The sequence below is a fragment of the Bufo bufo genome, chromosome 1 (genome assembly GCF_905171765.1).
Source record: "Bufo bufo chromosome 1, aBufBuf1.1, whole genome shotgun sequence".
In the NCBI taxonomy this organism is placed as follows: domain Eukaryota; kingdom Metazoa; phylum Chordata; class Amphibia; order Anura; family Bufonidae; genus Bufo; species Bufo bufo.
The window spans coordinates 30700818-30721171 of NC_053389.1; the positions used below are offsets into that span (position 1 = coordinate 30700818).

At 44.9% G+C, this 20354-nt stretch overlaps 1 protein-coding gene across 2 annotated transcripts in view; it reads right to left on the reverse strand.

Moving 5' to 3' along the window:
- LOC120992648 (beta-1,4-galactosyltransferase 3-like) overlaps positions 1-20354 on the reverse strand; it is a 68799-nt gene that overhangs the window by 1607 nt on the left and 46838 nt on the right. For both annotated transcript variants that reach the window (XM_040421680.1, XM_040421681.1), the window contains exons 3-6: positions 20011-20246; positions 18155-18342; positions 16675-16797; positions 4947-5051 (exon numbers count right to left, since the gene is read on the reverse strand). In XM_040421680.1, coding sequence (XP_040277614.1) covers positions 4947-5051; positions 16675-16797; positions 18155-18342; positions 20011-20246 — 652 coding nt within the window. The remainder of the gene's footprint in view (positions 1-4946; positions 5052-16674; positions 16798-18154; positions 18343-20010; positions 20247-20354) is intronic.

The window sequence follows — 20354 nt, forward strand, 5'->3', positions numbered from 1 at the left end:
AATACAAAGAGGCAGGACCGTTCCTTGTATAACTACTTTACTCTGGACACCCAGGTCCCTATAGGAAGACGGGCCGTATAGTGAAGCTGGCTAATAAAGGGGGGCCCTGCCCTACGGCACAGGCTGGGGCCATGTTGCTGTGACCTGAGCTGAACGTGCCCGTTTGGTAATGCGGACGGGGCGGCCACCTACTGCGCTCGGTAATCGCTTTACAATAGCTCGGTGATTAAATCCTTTAATACAACATTTTTCACATAGTGAAACGAGCAGAACAATGGGGCTGAAAGCGATGTGAAACCTCCGCGGAGGGCGCCGCGCCAACCCCGGATTACTGGGGACAGGGCGAGAAGAATGGCGGCCGCCTCGCTTTGTACTGGAGGGGGAGGGGATGAGACAGCACCCTGCAATTACAGGGGGTCACGTGATGGCGGGTGTCACGGGGCTCGACTGCCCTGCAGAAGTGAAATGTGACATTGATTCAACCTACATTTCAATGAGACAATCGCTCAACCAGTCACATCGACTCCGCTCAAGTTCTCACACGATTTCATAGCAGTCTCTGAACCGTGGTATAAAAACCTCTTACTCACTTTGCGTCCAAGCTACCTGCTTGCTGTCAGTGAACAGAAAGAGGCTGAAAACCCATCCTGACCAAAAACTTCTCGCAGCTGAGGGTTTGCTGCAGTTGTATCCAGTCGACAGAATCCTCTATGAGCTACACCTGTCCTGACGGGTTGTTACATTTTTCCTGCATTGATACACCGTATCATCCCAGAGGATGCAACTGCAACAGAATCTCAGCTGTGAGAAGAATTAGATGGGTTTTTAGCCCCCCCCCAATAGTAACAAGAACGTTGCCACTCACTGACAGCAAGCGGAGATCTTGAAAATAGCGACCAATGAATAGGTTTACGCTTGCTCAATTCTGCAGCATCCCTTTAAATTAACCCCTTTCTCCCTGGAAAGGCCAGTTTTTTTTACGCGGTCGAAACTTCCTGCGGAGGCGCAGCTTTGGGTCTAATGTATGACAGATGGTGGTCACCGAGGACCAGTCTACACCGTGGAGTCGCACCACAATCGTGCCAAGCTCTACTGACTTTGGTCACCTTCAGAGCAGCACTCAAAATTCTACCAGATCACCAGTACAGTATGGTTTCTCTCTTAGTCGATGAGACGGCAAAACAAGTCACAGATGTGGCAACCTACAAGGCACCTACCTAAAACTGCCCGCCAACCAAGGGCATTTACAACCTACCCAGTATCTGCGAACCCAAAAACGGAAGAAAAGAAGGAGGCGGCATCCACTTTGCTCATTTTGGTTCTGTCCTGGTATTAAAGGGACACTTCACTCGAGCTGTGGGTGCCACCGTGCCCGCAGATTGGAGGCCGCACATAACCCAGGTCTTCAGTGTGAACGATCTGTGCTTTTAATCCATGTGCAAATTAGCAGTTGAGTGCACCGAGGGCGGGCCCAAGCCAGGGATGGTTTACAAGAGAATCTCATGCTGAAACACTCCCTTTAAGAGAGAGGTTCAGATGTGACGCTGACACTATGGCGGGGGGATATCCCCTGAGCCGTCAGAGCCAAGGGCCTCTACATGAATAAGGCGCCTCCTCCGGCAGTCCATGCACTTATGAATCTAGTGCAGAAAACTGGTGTAATTAAGGAATGATTTTCCAGGCCCGCCGTCTCTGCAGCAAAGGGCCACAGGCGGTGTACAAAATCCACTTGCGCCCAGATTTAGGTGCGGCAGTGGTTAAAAAGCCACAACCAAGAGGTGAGGGGAACGATGAAGTCTCCGGGCTCCACTGTCCACAGGGCCAAATGTAAAAGTGGAGCACCGAAATACAGACGCCTTGTCTACGGCTCATAACAACTTCTCTGTTTTTCTTGACTGTCAGCCCAGAACAACTTACTGACAGTCTCCACCACAATGAGGACAGAGACACCTGAGAATACACTAATAATGCAGGAATTAAACCGTCAACTAACACAAGCCAATGCTACAGGTGATTAATACCAGTGTAAATGCACAGAAAGCCTGGTAATGCTGAAACCACCCCGATACCCGGGACAAATATTACCGAAACCTAACAGGCAGTATCACTGTAGTTATATTCCTGTACATAGGAGCAGTATTATAGTAGTTATATTCTTGTACATAGGAGCAGTATTATAGTAATTATATTCCTGTACATAGGAGGCAGTATTATAGTAGTTATATTCTTGTACATAGGAGCAGTATTATAGTAGTTATATTCTTGTACATAGGAGGCAGTATTATAGTAGTTATATTCTTGTACATAGGAGCAGTATTATAGTAGTTATATTCTTGTACATAGGAGCAGTATTATAGTAGTTATATTCTTGTACATAGGAGTAGTATTATAGTAGTTATATTCTTGTACATAGGAGGCAGTATTATAGTAGTTATATTCTTGTACATAGGAGGCAGTATTACAGTAGTTATATTCTTGTACATAGTAGCAGTATTATAGCAGTTATATTCTTGTATATAGAAGCAGTATTATAGTAGTTATATTCTTGTACATAGGAGCAGTATTATAGTAGTTATATTCTTGTACATATGAGGCAGTATTATAGTAGATATATTCTTGTACATAGGAGGCAGTATTATAGTAGTTATATTCTTGTACATAGGAGCAGTATTATAGTAGTTATATTCCTGTACATAGGAGGCAGTATTATAGTAGTTATATTCCTATACATAGGAGCAGTATTATAGTAGTTATATTCTTGTACATAGCAGCATTATAGTAGTTATATTCTTATACATAGAAGCAGTATTATAGTAGTTATATTCTTGTACATAGGAGCAGTATTATAGTAGTTATATTCTTATACATAGAAGCAGTATTATAGTAGTTATATTCCTGTACATAGGAGCAGTATTATAGTAGTTATATTCTTGTACATAGGAGCAGTATTATAGTAGTTATATTCTTGTACATAGGAGCAGTATTATAGTAGTTATATTCTTGTACATAGGAGGCAGTATTATAGTAGTTATATTCTTGTACATAGGAGGCAGTATTATAGTAGTTATATTCTTGTACATAGGAGCAGTATTATAGTAGTTATATTCCTGTACATAGGAGCAGTATTATAGTAGTTATATTCTTGTACATAGGAGGCAGTATTATAGTAGTTATATTCTTGTACATAGGAGCAGTATTATAGTAGTTATATTCTTGTACATAGGAGCAGTATTATAGTAGTTATATTCTTGTACATAGCAGCAGTATTATAGTAGTTATATTCTTGTACATATGAGGCAGTATTATAGTAGTTATATTCTTGTACATAGGAGCAGTATTATAGTAGTTATACTCTTGTACATATGAGGCAGTATTATAGTAGTTATATTCTTGTACATAGGAGCAGTATTATAGTAGTTATACTCTTGTACATAGGAGCAGTATTATAGTAGTTATATTCTTGTACATAGGAGCAGTATTATAGTAGTTATATTCTTGTACATATGAGGCAGTATTATAGTAGTTATATTCTTGTACATAGGAGCAGTATTATAGTAGTTATACTCTTGTACATAGGAGCAGTATTATAGTAGTTATATTCTTGTACATAGGAGCAGTATTATAGTAGTTATATTCTTGTACATAGGAGCAGTATTATAGTAGTTATATTCTTGTACATAGGAGGCAGTATTATAGTAGAAATAGATATACTATTACATAGCGCCTCACCGTGTAGCTAGTATCACAAGGACACGTCCATATAATGAGCTGGCAGTGCTGACTACTCTGCTCGATCCCCAGACATCATTATTACCTTTTCCTCTCCTGTCACTCTTACGGACAAGTACTGTCGCAAAACAATATATCTCGGGGACAGGCAGCACACAATGAGAAGGAAAGGTCATCATATGCAGACAAGCTATACACTGTGTTCCTGGCACAAATGTCGTTGTTCAAATAATAGTAAAGAAAAAGTGGCGTCATCTCAGGTCACAGCCGCATGGCCCTCAGTCTAGGGCGGGCGAGTAGAAGATAATTTACAGTGTGATGCAGGAGAGCAAGACTGATGTACAGCTGGATACATTAACAAGCCTGTTAAAAGCCCCCTCTGAGCTGATGCGGAAGGAAGGGGACCCCCCACAATCAGGTCTATCTGAGCTCTGGGGGGGGGGGGGGGGTTGCTTAAACCTTCTTTCTGCACGAAAATCCATTTATTTTCCAGTTACCCCAAAAGTGTAATGAATAAAAAAAGTTCTGAAACTTTCCAATGTATGTTGTGCATCACCAAGTCACCATTTTCAAGATCTCTGCTTGCAGTCATACTAATTTTCCTTCAGAGTTTTTTCTAAAACCGCGTCCAGTCTACACAATCCAATGAGCTCAGACGGATGCATTTGATCTGCGCTGATACACAGTAGCGAACTCAGGACTGGAAAGGCATTGGTGCCGCTGATGTGTGTGGGGTGGTCTATAACATCGCACCATAACAAATCTATTAGCTACGAGACAGGACTGGTTACCAAGCATGTTCCTGTTCACTGACAGCTGGCAGAGATCTTCAGATTGTTGAGCGTTGAAACACAAATGACTTTAGAATGTTGCCGAACTTCACTTTACACAGTTTGTGTCAAGATCCCTGCTTGCTTTCGGGAAACATAATACTGCAACCCCGTTAAGGCCTTATGCTCACAGCTAACCCTCTGCGTGCGATCCGCATTTTTCTCACCCCCTTCACTGCAATACGGACACGTTGTATAACTTGCAGAGGGACACATGGAGGCGCATGGCACGTGGATCTCATTCATCCGTGTGCTGTACGATTTTTCTGCGGACCCTTAGAAGTGAATGCGGATCAGACATGGATACGGTCGTGTGCATGAGGCCTTATTGGGAGAGTCCCCGGCAGAGGGACCCCCGTCTGTTCCCTGCTAGGTCCCTGGTCTTACCGCTTTGGATTCTGCTCGTTTCCTTTGTCGTGCCCGTGTTTTATCATCCTATACCTTCCGTGTCTCACGGTCGGCCGAGATATTAGCATGCCGCTCAGTGCCACCCTAAGAGGGGAGAAACACAACCATCGTTATTTAAAAGGGAAACTCCCATCATATCCATAGGGTTGTGGCTGAAAAAATGTTGGCTTTTTTTAAAATTTATTTTAGCAGTACTATGCCTTTAAGGGTCCATTCACACGTCCGCAAAATGGGTCCGCATCCGTTCCGCAATTTTGCGAAACAGGTGTGGACCCATTCATTTTCAATAAGGCTGGAATGTGCTGTCCGCATCCGCAAAAAAAATAGAACATGTCCTATTCTTGTCCGCAATTGCGGACAAGAAAAGGCATTTTCTATGAGCGTGCCGGCGATGTGAGGTCTGAAAATTGCGGAACGCACATTGCCGGTGTCCGTGTTTTGCGGATCTGGAAAACACCTACAGACGTGTGAATGGACCCTAAGAATGAGACACAAAATCCTGCTCTTCTCTAGTGGTGACTGAAGACAGATTTGGGAGGGATCTTCTCACTTTATGACACTGCTGTAAAGAGAAGAAGAAGTTACCTCCGGGGTAGTCCCATTAGAATAATAGGTGGAGGACTGGATGGAAGACAGCTGTGCTCTCTTAGTGAGGGGTCAGAAACCTCTGGCACGCCAGCTGCTGTTAAACTACAACTCCCAGCATGCACCATTCAATTCTTTGAGAGTTTTGAGAAGTGTGAATTGTAGTTTCATTGGAGCTGGAGCGCCGAAGATTGACGACCTCTGGTGTACGTAAACATGGAGAGGACAAAGACTGTAAAATGAATAGAACTTCGAAGACTGCAGTTTATAGTGACACGAATCACCACACCATGAAAAAGCCTGCGTTGCCCACAAAGCGAATAGTGTACCAATACTTTGTGAACCGTTTATGATGATTAGTATTTGGAGAAGAGGACGACGTGATCCAGTGTAATCAAAATGACAGGAATATATGAAGGACGGAACAGGTCAGGAGGTGCTCCCCTGCAGGGGGGACTAGAGGTCCTGTATGCTTCTCCAGCCATAGACCTGTTAGGGAATGACTAGTTATGCAATTACTTAAAGGGGTTGTCCCATGAAAAAATTCTACAGTTTTCAAACAAGCAGCCGGATCTTAAAGGGGTTTTCCCATCTCAGACAATGGGGGCATATCCCACCTCCCACCAAGAACGGAGAGGGGAAAGGTGGTGGAGGGCGCACTGCTCATGCGCAGCCACCCTCCATTCATTTCTATGGGGCCGTCGAAAATAGCCAAGCGCTAAAAATGAATGGGAAAGGTGGCCGCAAAAGCATGGTGCACCCCCACTCACTTGTATGGAGAGAGCGCTTGGCAGTGGCCAAACTCTAGGAAACCCGGGGTCCTCCAGCCACCGCTCTCCCTGCTTCGTTCTTGGCGTAGATGCCACCTCTGTAACCCGCACCCATCAGACAAAGGTGGCATAGCCCAGCAATATACTCCCCATTGTCTGTGATGGGAATACCCTTTTAACACTTTTGCAATTAAAAATCTAGTACAGCACTGAGTGATTCAATAAAATGTATCTGTATAGCGCCACCTGCTGTTTGTCCTTTTTCTAAAATTCTCTGTCCGCCGCCCTGAGGTGGACGCACATGCTCAGTTCCATCCTCCAACTGCTGCAGAAAGGACATGCCCCGAGCTGCCAGCATAAAATGATAGATACTTACCGGTAATTAGTTTTTCCGAAGTCGATGACAGCACCAGGACAGGAAACCCACAGGTATAAAACTTAAAAGGAGCCTCTCCCTCATTCAGTGGTTTCCAGAGACAAGAGACCACCTTCGATCCATTCATTCTGTTTGGGCCAACCCGACCTTCTTTTCTTTCTCGGTTAATGTTAAACCCCCCCCCCCCCCCACCTTTTTTTATTTTTATTTTTATTTTTAATGCACACCTTTTGAAAATAGAAACTCAGACCCATCACCAATACTTTAGGAAACCGGAAAGGAAGGCAATAGGGGGGAATTAGAAGGGTGCTGTCATGGACTTCGGAAAATCTAATTACCGGTAAGTAATTATCATTTATCCCTACGTCCTATGACAGCACCAGGAGATATCACGGAGAGTGAAAAATTAGGGGGGGCCCCCAACAGCTTGAAGGACCTCACGCCCGAAAGAAAGATCAGACACCGCTGAGAGATTCAATCTATAGTGCCTATAGAAGGTTGAAGCAGAAGACCAAGTCGCTGCCTTGCATGGAGGCTTCTGCTTTTTCTGCCCATGAGGTAGAGACTGCTCTGGTAGAATGGGCCGACCATCCAGAAGGAACAGGTTTCTGCATTAAAAGATAAGCTAGAGAAATAGCCCGTTTAATCCATCTAGCGGAAGTTCCCTTACTAGCCGATTTTCCTTTGTTCTGACCGGAATACAAAACGAATAAGGAAGACTACTTTCTCCAGTCTTTAGTAGCCTCCATATATTCTAAAACACATTTCCTAACATCCAGACAGTGAAACTTGGCCTACCTCAGATTTTTGGGGTCTGCACAGAAAAGAAAAGAGAATCACCTCTTGGGCTTTATGGAAGTCTCATACTACTTTTGGGAGAAACGCTGGATAGTGTCTTAGACAAATTCTATCTTCCTGAAGGATAGTGCATGGATGACTTATGGAGAGGGCTTGAAGCTCGCCTATCCTTCTAGCCGAGGTAATGGCCACTAGAAAGATACATTTCAAAGTCAGCATTTTGATCGGCAAGGTGTCTATAGGCTCGAAAGAGGGTTTAACCATTGCCTGTAATACTACACTGCGTGCAGAATTATTAGGCAAATGAGTATTTTGACCACATCATCCTCTTTATGCATGTTGTCTTACTCCAAGCTCTATAGGCTCGAAAGCCTACTACCAATTAAGCATATTAGGTGATGTGCATCTCTGTAATGAGAAGGGGTGTGGTCTAATGACATCGACACCCTATATTAGGTGTGCATAATTATTAGGCAACTTCCTTTCCTTTGGCAAAATGGGTCAAAAGAAGGACTTGACAGGCTCAGAAAAGTCAAAAATAGTGAGATATCTTGCAGAGGGATGCAGCACTCTTAAAATTGCAAAGCTTCTGAAGCGTGATCATCGAACAATCAAGCGTTTCATTCAAAATAGTCAACAGGGTCGCAAGAAGCGTGTGGAAAAACCAAGGCGCAAAATAACTGCCCATGAACTGAGAAAAGTCAAGCGTGCAGCTGCCAAGATGCCACTTGCCACCAGTTTGGCCATATTTCAGAGCTGCAACATCACTGGAGTGCCCAAAAGCACAAGGTGTGCAATACTCAGAGACATGGCCAAGGTAAGAAAGGCTGAAAGACGACCACCACTGAACAAGACACACAAGCTGAAACGTCAAGACTGGGCCAAGAAATATCTCAAGACTGATTTTTCTAAGGTTTTATGGACTGATGAAATGATAGTGAGTCTTGATGGGCCAGATGGATGGGCCCGTGGCTGGATTGGTAAAGGGCAGAGCGCTCCAGTCCGACTCAGACGCCAGCAAGGTGGAGGTGGAGTACTGGTTTGGACTGGTATCATCAAAGATGAGCTTGTGGGGCCTTTTCGGGTTGAGGATGGAGTCAAGCTCAACTCCCAGTCCTACTGCCAGTTTCTGGAAGACACCTTCTTCAAGCAGTGGTACAGGAAGAAGTCTGCATCCTTCAAGAAAAACATGATTTTCATGCAGGACAATGCTCCATCACACGCGTCCAAGTACTCCACAGCGTGGCTGGCAAGAAAGGGTATAAAAGAAGAAAATCTAATGACATGGCCTCCTTGTTCACCTGATCTGAACCCCATTGAGAACCTATGGTCCATCATCAAATGTGAGATTTACAAGGAGGGAAAACAGTACACCTCTCTGAACAGTGTCTGGGAGGCTGTGGTTGCTGCTGCACGCAATGTTGATGGTGAACAGATCAAAACACTGACAGAATCCATGGATGGCAGGCTTTTGAGTGTCCTTGCAAAGAAAGGTGGCTATATTGGTCACTGATTTGTTTTTGTTTTGTTTTTGAATGTCAGAAATGTATATTTGTGAATGTTGAGATGTTATATTGGTTTCACTGGTAAAAATAAATAATTGAAATGGGTATGTATTTGTTTTTTGTTAAGTTGCCTTATAATTATGCACAGTAATAGTCACCTGCACACACAGATATCCCCCTAAAATAGCTAAAACTAAAAACAAACTAAAAACTACTTCCAAAAATATTCAGCTTTGATATTAATGAGTTTTTTGGGTTTATTGAGAACATGGTTGTTGTTCAATAATAAAATTAATCCTCAAAAATACAACTTGCCTAATAATTCTGCACTCCCTGTAGACTGACATCCCAAGGGGGCGTCCTAAGCATCCTAAAGGGGAGACGTCTGGATACTGACTTACAGAACCTAATAATCCAAGGATGACAAGCTAATCTGTGGTCAAATAAAACACTAAGGGTCACCACTTGTACATTTAACGTACTTAATGCTAAACCCTTCTCTACAACCTCTCTGGAGAAAATCTAGAACCTTAGTGAGCTGGAGCTGACAGAAAGTAGAGGGAGAAACACCCAAGAACTTAAAAAACGCCCCCCCCCAAGTTCTGGCATAAATTTTGGTGGTTACTGGTTCTCTACTTAGCAACATGGTAGAATCCACAGACTCTGATAACCCTTTGTCTAGCAACAAGCGCCGCTCAAAAGCCATGCCGTCAAATGGAGTCCCTTCACTGGGGGGATGAACAATTGGGCCTTGCATTAGAAGATCCGGAATCTCCGGCAGGACCCAGGGATCGGCTATAGACATGATCCTTAGCCAGGAAAACCATGCTTGCCGGGGCCAAAAAGGAGCTATGAGTATTACCTTTGCCCTGTCCTCTCTGACCTTCTTTAAAACCCTGGGGATAATCTGAAGAGGGGGAAACGCATATAATAGACCCTGGCTCCACGGCTGAAGCAAGGCGTCCACTGCGTTCGGAAAGTCTGCTGGAGATAGGGAGAAAAACTTCTCTACCTTCCTGTTTGCTCTGGTGGCAAACAAATCTATTAGTGGTAATCCCCAGAGTCTGACTATCCTTGAAAAAATGGATTGATTGAGGGACCATTCCCTCTGATCCAGAGACCGACGACTCAAATAATCCGCCTTACAATTGTCCACCCCTCTGATGTGAAGGGCCGACAAGGACAAGGCTCTCCCCTCTACTAGGGAGAAAATCTGAACCGCCAGAGACCGCGTTCCGCATTGATGGTTCAGATATGCTACAACGGAGCCATTGCCGGATAATATCTTCACATGTCTGTCTTTGATTAGGGGAAGAACTCCCTGAGGGACCGAAGGACGGCCATGAGCTCTTTCAGATTTGAAGAATTGGCCAATATCATAATCCCTGGAGTAAGGTTTCCCCCACATGCGCCCCCCCATCCTCGTGGGCTGGCATCCGTGGTTATCACCAGGGGGTTTACTATTCTCCAAGGAACGCCCTGGACTTGATTATCCAGAGAAAGCCACCACTCTAGGGCAGGGCCTGACATGTCTGAGCTGAGATTGAAACTTTGTTCTCCAGGTCTCTTGCCTCGCCTGACCAAGCCCCTAAGATCTCCCACTGAAGAGCTCTGCAATGTACCTGGGCCCATTGCACAGCCGGGATACAGACGGTCAGGGTTCCCAACACTGACATCCCTTTCCTTATAGAAACTCCAGGGTTGTCTATCAGGGAGTGAACCACTGACCTTACCTTCTGGATTTTTTTTCAGGCGTTAAAAAGGATCTCTGAACCATTGAGTTCAGCAATATCTCCAGGAACCGCTGCCTCCTTTCTGGAACTAACCTCAATTTCTCCTCGTTTAGGATCCTACCCAAAGATGACATGATCTGTCACCTGATGAACATGATCTAACCATTTTTGACTTGATGGGGCTACAATCAGGAAGTCGTCCAGATATGGTACGAACAGGATGTCCTTCTCCCTTACATAGGCTGCCATCTCTGAGACCAGTTTTGTAAATATTCTCGGGCCAGTGAAAATCCCAAAGGGTAATACCTGGAATTGAAAATACCTCAATCGCCCCTGAAATCTCAGTGCCTTTCGGAGGCATTTCTGGTGTTCTGGAAAAATAGGAAGATGGTAATAGGCATCCTTGATGTCCAATACCGCCATAAAGCAGTCCTTGTAGAGGAGCTCCACTACTGATTTTATTGTCTCCATCTTGAACCGTCTGTATTGTAGATATTGTAGCTATCCGTTTAGAGACTTTAGGTTTATAATTGTTCTGTAGTCTCCACTTGGTTTTTTGACTAAAAAGACAGGAATAGTATCCTGTACCTTATTCACTTTCTGGGCATGGAATAAGTGCTCCCTTCTGAAGAAGACTTAAAACCTGTTTTTCGAAGGAGTCCTGAACTGAGCGCCCTACTTGGGTTACTCTGAACTTTTCTGGAGGGGAATATTTTAAATATAAATATTCTGAATCCCTCTCTTAATGATCTTTATTATTTTTGTCCAGGCTGGGAGGAAACTACCGCTCTGCTGTTTAAAAAAAAAAAAAAAAAAAAAAGCGCTCTTTCAAGCTCCGCCCCCTCTTACTTGCCTGTCAGCTGGGGAGGCCAGACGCCGAACGCTACTCGGTGAAGCAGGGATCGCTCTACCGCATCTCCGTGCCTGCTGCTCCTCCGGTGAGTACCGCCTCCTGCTGCTCCTCCGGTGAGTACCGCCTCCTGCTGCTCCTCCGGTGAGTACCGCCGCGTCCTCTAGTTGCGTCCCCGCTCGCCATCCGGCCTTGTATTTAAAACGCATTTTCTGCCAGCCGGTGCTTCCATTGCATCTTGCTGCCCCATGAGATGCAGTGTGCCGCCTTCAAGGTGTGCGTAGCGGGGAACTCACCCGGCGCACACCTCTGTCCAGCCAGCCTCAAATTAGAGAGAAACTATTCCCCATGTAGCTTCAGAACAATAAAACAAAAGCCTGCAGGTTGTCCTTCAAGGACAGGAAACCACTGAATGAGGGAGAGGCTCCTTTAACTTTATACCTGTGGGTTTCCTGTCCTGGGAGGCCGATCCGCTCTCCTGGTGCAGTCATAGGACGTAGGGATAAATAAATCTAGCAGAGCAATGAATGGGGAGATCTCTGGATCCATGTGAGGTGCAGGGCTGGTTCTAGCTTTGTTAGAAAGGTATTGCCATGGACTTTTTTTTTTTTTCTTATCTTCATTTTTTACAGTAATCATTGGACAATCCCTTTAACCCCTTAAGGACACATGACGTACCGGTACGGCATGTTTCCCTAGTCTTTAAGGACACATGACGTACCGGTACGTCAAGTGTTGTTCCGATCACCGCCGCACGGCGGGAGGTGATCGGAACAAGGTGCCTGCTCAAATCATTGAGCAGGCACCTCGGAAAAATACGCGCGGGGGGGGGTGCTGACACTCTGGTATAAACGGCTGATCTGTGCTGTGATGTCAGCCGTTTAACCCTTGGAAAAGGTTAACAGTCAGGGAGCTCCCTCTCCCATCGGGGGGCTGCTGTGCCTTCGCAGCCCCCAGACAGGATGGTGTCACAGAGGGAGGGAGCCCCCCTCCTTCCCCTTCCCAGTCTGCTCAGTTGTGGCAGCAGGCATCCTGCTGTCCATGGTGATGAACAGATCTGTGCTAAAGGCATAGATCTGTTCAGACAAAGTGTAAGTAAAATACAGTATAATACACTATATATTGTACTGTACTGTCCTGTATTATACAGACATCAGACCCACTGGATCTTCAAGAACCAAGTGGGTCTGGGTCAAAAAAAAATAAAAAAAATGTGAAAAAAGATAATAAAAAGATATAAAAAAAACCACATTTATCACTGAATAAAAATTTAAAAAATAAAATACACTAAACATATTAGGTATCGCCGCGTCCGTAACGACCTGATCAATAAAACTGTCATTTTACTTTCCCCGCAAGGTGAATGCCATAAAAATTAAAAAATAAAAACTGAGGAAATTGAAATTTTGCCCACCTTACTTCCCAAAAAATGTAATAAAAGTGATCAAAAAAGTCGCATGTACGCCAAAATAGTACCAATCAAACCGTCATCTCTTCCCGCAAAAATCATACCCTACCCAAGATAAAATTCTTCAAAAACTGAAAAAACTATGGCCCAGACTATAGAAACATGACACTACTAAAACATGATACTACTAAAACATGATTTTTTTTGTTTCAAAAATGAAATCATTGTGTAAAACTTACATAAATAAAAAAAAAGTATACATATTAGGTATCGCCGCGTCCGTATCGACCGGCTCTATAAAAATGTCACATGACCTAACCCCTCAGGTGACCACCGTAAAAAAATAAAAACGGTGTAAAAAAAAGCTATTTTTTGTCATCTTACGTCACAAAAAGTGTAATAGCAAGCGATCAAAAAGTCATATGCACCCCAAAATAGTGCCAAACAGTCATCTCATCCCACAAAAAATGAGACCCTACCCAAGATAATCGCCCAAAAACTGAAAAAACTTTGGCTCTCAGACTATGGAGACACTAAAACATGATTTTTTTTGTTTCAAAAATGAAATCCTTGTGTAAAACCTACATAAATAATTTTTTTTTATACATATTAGGTATCGCCGCGTCCGTGACAACCTGCTCTATAAAAATACCACATGATCTAAGATGTCAGATGAATGTTGTAAATAAAAAAAAAAATATATAAAAAAAATGCCAAAAGCGCTATTTCTTGTTACCTTGCCTCACAAAAAGTGTAATATAGAGCAACCAAAAATCATATGTACCCTAAACTAGTACCAACAATACTGCCACCTTATCCCGTAGTTTCTAAAATGGGGGTCACTTTTTTGGAGTTTCTACTCTAGGGGTGCATCAGGGGGGCTTCAAATTGGACATGGTGTCAAAAACAAACAGTCCAGCAAAACCTGCCTTCCAAAAACTGTATGGCATTCCTTTCCTTCTGCACCCTGCCGTGTGCCCGTACAGCAGTTTGCGACCACATATGGGGTGTTTCTGTAAACTACAGAATCAGGGCCATAAATATTGAGTTTTGTTTGGCTGTTAACCCTTGCTTTGTAACTGGAAAAAAAATATTAAAATGGAAAATCTGCCAAAAAAAGTGAACTTTTGAAATTGTATCTCTATTTTCCATTAAATCTTGTGCAACACCTAAAGGGTTAACAAAGTTTGTAAAATCAGTTTTGAATACCTTGAGGCATTTAGTTTCTTAGATGGGGTCACTTTTATGGAGTTTCTACTCTAGGGGTGCATCAGGGGGGCTTCAAATGGGACATGGTGTCAAAAAAACAGTCCAGCAAAATCTGCCTTCCAAAAACCAAACGGCGCACCTTTCCCTCTACACCCTACTGTGTTCCCGTACAGTAGTTTACGGCCACATATGGGGTGTTTTTGCAAACTACAGAATCGAGGCAATAAATATAGCATTTTGTTTGGCTGTTAACCCTTGCTTTGTTACTGGAAAAAATTGATTAAAATAGAAAATTTGCCAAAAATAAAATAAAAATATCGAAATTCTGAAATTTTATCACCATTTGCCATTAACTCTTGTGGAACACCTAAAGGGTTAACGACATTTGTAAAATCAGTTTTGAATACCTTGAGGGGTTTAGTTTCTCGAATTTTTGGGTGGTTTCTATTATGTAAAATATGTTCAATCAAAGTCCCTTTTAGTGACCCTCGGGATATTTATATACTTATAGCAATGGTCTATTAGAGACCTACAATCCCTGTAGGGGTCACTAACAAATGTTAAAATTTTTGTCTTTATTATTTCATGGACAAAACACACTATAAGGAAAAAACAATACACTTTAAAATTATCAGTGTGTCAGCGTATACACGGGGTTGTGTGATTGCACTTGCAAGGTGTGACAGTATATACAGTATATAGGATGGAATCCCTGGATAGGGTATATCTCCTCCCCCCTAGAGGTATAGGATAGTATTGCTACTGGCAGTTACTGATTAAATTCACTGATAGTGGGTCAACTGCAGGGGCACTGGTGAGTGTGTCTCTCCTGTCACTGTTCACTGCTATCTGTTCCCTAGATCAGGGTTACCGAGCAGCTAGCATGATTGCTAGTCCCCTATTATGTAAGCCTCACAAAGTGACTTCAGACCTGAACTGGTCCCTAAAAAGAGGGTTTTTGAAAATTTCAAGATTTGCTTCTAAACTTCTAAGCCTTGTAACATCCCCAAAAAATAAAATATCATTCCCAAAATGATCCAAACATGAAGTAGACATATGGGGAATGTAAAGTAATAACTATTTTTGGAGGTATTACTATGTATTATAGAAGTAGAGAAATTGAAACTTGGAAATTTGCAATTTTTTACAAATTTTATGATTTTACTTCATTTTACCAGTGTCATGAAGTACAATATTTGACGAAAAAAACTATCTCAGAATGGCCTGGATAAGTCAAAGTGTTTTAAAGTTATCACCACTTAGGCTGGGTTCACATGGGCGAGTATTCCGCGCGGATGCGATGTGTGAGGTGAACGCATTGCACCCGCACTGAATACCGACCCATTCATTTCAATGGGGCTGTTCAGATGAGCAGTGATTTTCACGCATCACTTGTGCGTTGCATGAAAATCGCAGCATGCTCTATATTGTGCGTTTTTCAGGCCCCATAGAAGTGAATGGGGTTGAGTGAAAATTGCAAGCATCCGCAAGCAAGTGCGGTTGCAGTGCGATTTTCATGCATAATTGCTAAGATGACAGTCTATTCACTGTATTATTTTCCCTTATAACATGGTTATAAAAAGGGAAAATAATAGCATTCTGAAAACAGAATGCTTAGTAGGTGATCAATTGAGGGTTAAAAAAAAATAAAATTAATTAACTCACCTTCTCCTCTTGATCGCGTAGTTACTGGTCTCTTCTTTACTTCTTTAATGAGCTGTGGGCTAAAGGACCTGTGGTGACGTCAGATCACATCACCGTGGTGATGGACCATGTGATAGGAGCATGTGATCTGACGTCACCACAGGTCCTTTAGCCCACAGCTCATTAAAGAAGTAAAGAAGAGACCAGTAACTACGCGATCAAGAGGAGAAGGTGAGTTAATTAATTTTATTTTTTTTAACCCTCAATTGATCACCTACTATGCATTCTGTATTCAGAATGCTATTATTTTCCCTTATAACCATGTTATAAGGGAAAATAATAACATCTACACAACACCGAACCCAAACCTGAACTTCTGTGAAGAAGTTCGGGTCTGTGTACCACAGTCGGTTTTTTATCACGCGCGTGCAAAACACATTGCACCCGCCCGATAAAAACTGAACATCGGAACGCAATCGCAGTCAAAACTGACTGCAATTGCGTTCCTACTCGCGCGGGTTTGCCGCAATACACCGGGACGCATCCGGACACGCTCGTGTGAACCCAGCCTTAAAGTGACACTGGTCAGATTTGCAAAAAATGGCCTGGTCCCCAAGGTGAAATAAGGCCGAGTCCTGAAGGGGTTAATACACTCCAGAAACCTATTGAAGGACCTTGCCCGTTCTGTCACGGGGTGTGATGCACTAGGACGTGAGTAAACAGTGGAGGCGACTGCTGTTTTCCAATGTGTCAGACGGAGTCCGGGCCGAGATAAGGAGCCGATAAGGAGCACACTTCACCGAGATGGCGTCACACCAATCCATCTTACCTGACTGCGATGTCATCGTCCTCGCCGCCCCACCCCCAGTAGTTATTTGGAAATCCATTGATCTTCATGTACTGTTCGGGGGTAAGGGCTGAGACCCCTCCAAAGTACGACTTGTAAGGTAACCTGTAAAGGGAAATACATAGGCTCAGCTTTCTAATACGCATCAGGTAGGTCCTGATGTGGTCACCCAGCTTTCCCAAAGTCCTCAATACTCTATCGGTAACTGCAATGTGATAGCCGTAGCTCTGCTTGCTGCACATGACGTCCCCAGGGATTACCAACTGCCTAGCTAAGCTTTAATGGATCCTCTGCGTCGGCATTACTGGGCGGACTGGTCATTCAGGGAAAACATGCAATATGGCCGCTATTACAACCCCCACCCTGAAGCTCTTCTGGATTAGCTGTAGAAAAGGCCCCACTTACTGGACACCCAACTTTCCCAGAAGCAGATAGAACCTGCAAGTCCTCATGCCACAGAACGTTATAACTGGCAGCCGCAGGCCGAGGCCTAATGATTAGGCCTCGTGCGCAAACTGCAGATCCGCAAAATACCGGTGCACCGTCTGTGTTGCATCCAGGTTTGTGCAGGGCCCCTTGACTTCAATGGGTCTGTATTTTGCGGCCAACTATAGGAAGAGTTTTATCCTTCATCCTGCCGGACATGCGGATGCAGCAATCGCTTGAATCATCATCAGCTTTCCGCATTCGTATGTCCATTCTGCAAATAGAATATGTCCACAAGATGGGGACCACGGACCCAGTTAACGGGTCCGCAAAAGAAAGAAAAAACGCAGACACGGACTGCCTCTGTATTTTGTGGACCGCAAAACGGATGAGGCCATGTGCATGAGCCCTTACAAAGCAGCCGCCAATCAAGCGGTTCACATTAATTAAAGGGAACCTGCCGCTGCGACAGTAGGTAAGGGGCTGCGGAGAGTCAGCCGTCCAAATGAATACATTAGGGAAATACTTGTACGCCCCATTTTTTGGGATCACGGTGTTGTTCCTCCGTTATTCCTCCAGAAAATGTATAGCTAAATTTAAAACTGGATGTTACCAGTCGGGTGTGTCCCCTACACAGCACTAATTGGACAGCGTCACGCTGTGCGGAGAATCGGTAACACCCAGTAGTCAATGTAGTCATACATTTCCGGGAGGAATAACAGAGGAGGGAGCTGTGTCCTGGGAGAATGAGGACATCATGAGGAATACAAGTATTTACTACAGACCTGTCAGGAGAGGGGCCCGCTCCTCCTTAAAGGGGATTCCCAATCTTCTATGAAGAAAGAGGAATCATGGCATCAGGAAAAATCCTGCGACTCTTGCAGACTCTGCTTCAGCTCCGCCCATTTTGCGTTCATGCGACTACTTTAAATAAAGCGCCCCCCCCCGTGTCACGCGATACGTGTACAGGCAGACGAATAACAGAGAGGATCTATTTAAAGGGATCCGTCATTGTAGGACGAACGGCAGTACGCACTTGTAACCGAACTTGTCCATGGCGATGGACGCGTGCTTCGGGTACTTGTCGCAGGTGTAGAAGTTGCGATCGTCCTCGGGGATGAGATCCACATCGTGGAAGAACATGCAGTCCCAATCCTCGTCCTTCATCGCTTCTTTAAAGCCGACGTTCAGCAGCTTGGCCCGATTGAATGTATAATTCCCCGCCTGGAAAGAGAGGAGAAAGAGTCAGAGGAGGGAGGGGGCACCCCCCCAATATCACAGCGCCGAGACCGACGGGGGCGCCCTTTATAGCAATTCTCTTAAGCCATTTGGAGGACGATGTGAACTGCGACATAATCCCCGGCGAGGACCTGCCACGTGTCACGGACTGAGGGTGCAGGTGGTCCCAACAGGGAGAGGGTCACAAGCAGCTGCCAGACACACCAGGCTCCCTGGAGGACAAAGGATAGGGCACACTGCAACCCAACAGGCCCGACCCTTCTATGCTCCCAAATATCTGCCACTTACAGACGCCGTGTACATGAGACAGTCATCCGGTCCTGTCATATTAGCTGCGAACCTAATGTGTATGGACCCCTCGAGCGTCACAAAGCGACTCGAAGCTGGCCGTACACATAGGGTTAACCTACACATTTCATCAGGACCAGCCGAGCATGTAGTGTGTACGCGGGTATCCAGACTCTCAGACTGCAGATGTCAGGGCAAAAGGTGGGGCGGGCTGTTGGATATCAACATGCCCAATCCATTTCTTCTTCTTTTTTTTCCCCCTTTTTATCTGGGACTTTGATGTCCTATCTTAAAGGGGTTCTCCGGGCTTTTAATACCGATTACCTATCCCCAGGATCGGAGGCGGTCCGACGCCTGCCACCCGCACTGATCAGCTGTATGAAGAAAAGGCGCGTGGTGTGTACGTGCCATCTACCTTCATACAGTTGATCAGCGGGGGTGCCGTGTGTCGGACCCCCTCCGATCTGATTATCCTGGGGATAGGTAATCAATATTAAAAGCCCAGACAACTCCTTTAAAATATGGCATCAAAGTCAGATAGCTGGGGGTCTCAGAGGTGGTACCCACACTTATCTCTAAAACGGGCCCCCTGAAAGTGAAGGAGAGCGCACTGACCATTCATTTCTATTGGAATTCCCCCCCAAAAAGCAGAGCAAGAGCTCATCTATTTTTCGGAAATCCTATAGAAATGAATGGAGGAGGGCACCTCTCATGCGTGCTGCTCTCTCCGCTCTCTTCAGGGGTCCCGTTCTGGAGATATAAGGTGCAGGTCCTGGAACCACAACCTATCACTAGGATATGCCTCCAATAAGTCCCTTTAAAAGGGGTTGTCTTAAATTCAGAAGCCATCCATATCGGACTGCAGGCACCCCCACTAATCAATGTGGCGGCCTCTTCCTTGGTCTGCGACGTCACGCCCACCGGTCATTCTGCAGGTCGGTCCCGTTCAAGGGAATGGAACTAGCCGCAATACCAAGCACAGCCACTAGGAGGCGGTGCACTTGGTAGGTGATGAAGAGCCACTTCAGACAGCCGATCAGCAGGGGGTGCTGTGATTTGGTCATCAATAGCCAAGTCTTGAACAAGCCCTTTTCAGGAAGATAAGCCACCATCAGAGGTGTCCGGCAGCAGGTTACATGCACACTCAGCCGGGCATGCAGGTACGTCTTACATTCTTTTTGTATACCACTCCCAGGGGATTTTGGGGAACGTGTTTGGATCCCTCGGCTCAGGGTGCAAACCCCTCCATGACCACAGAGGACTGCAGGGCATGCAGTTGCGCTCCTTGGCCTCACGTATCAGGGAGTCGCTTGTCTAGCAATTCCCTCCGATTTCTCTGCGGGGGCCCCAGTATTCGGATCTCACCTGATGGATGATGTAGATCCCGTAGTTGAGCTGCTGCCGCTGCAGGAAGGGGTGCAGGTGATACAGGAGATATTTAAGGTGCTGTTCCCGGTTGCGGTGAGGGATGATGATGGCGGTCTTATGTGTGGACTCGCAGTCGGGTGGCTTGTACCGACCTCCTTTGGTCACATACGGGTTCTTCTGGACCACGTCTTCCAGTGACAAGATCTCCGGTAACTGGACCCGGATTGGCCCTCCTGGAACCAAGGAGGGAAGGTTAATAATATATATGGCAGGGGGTACCATGAGGGGGACGGGGGGCTTCACAACCAAGCAGCGGGATCACGACAGACAATTTCCAGTTC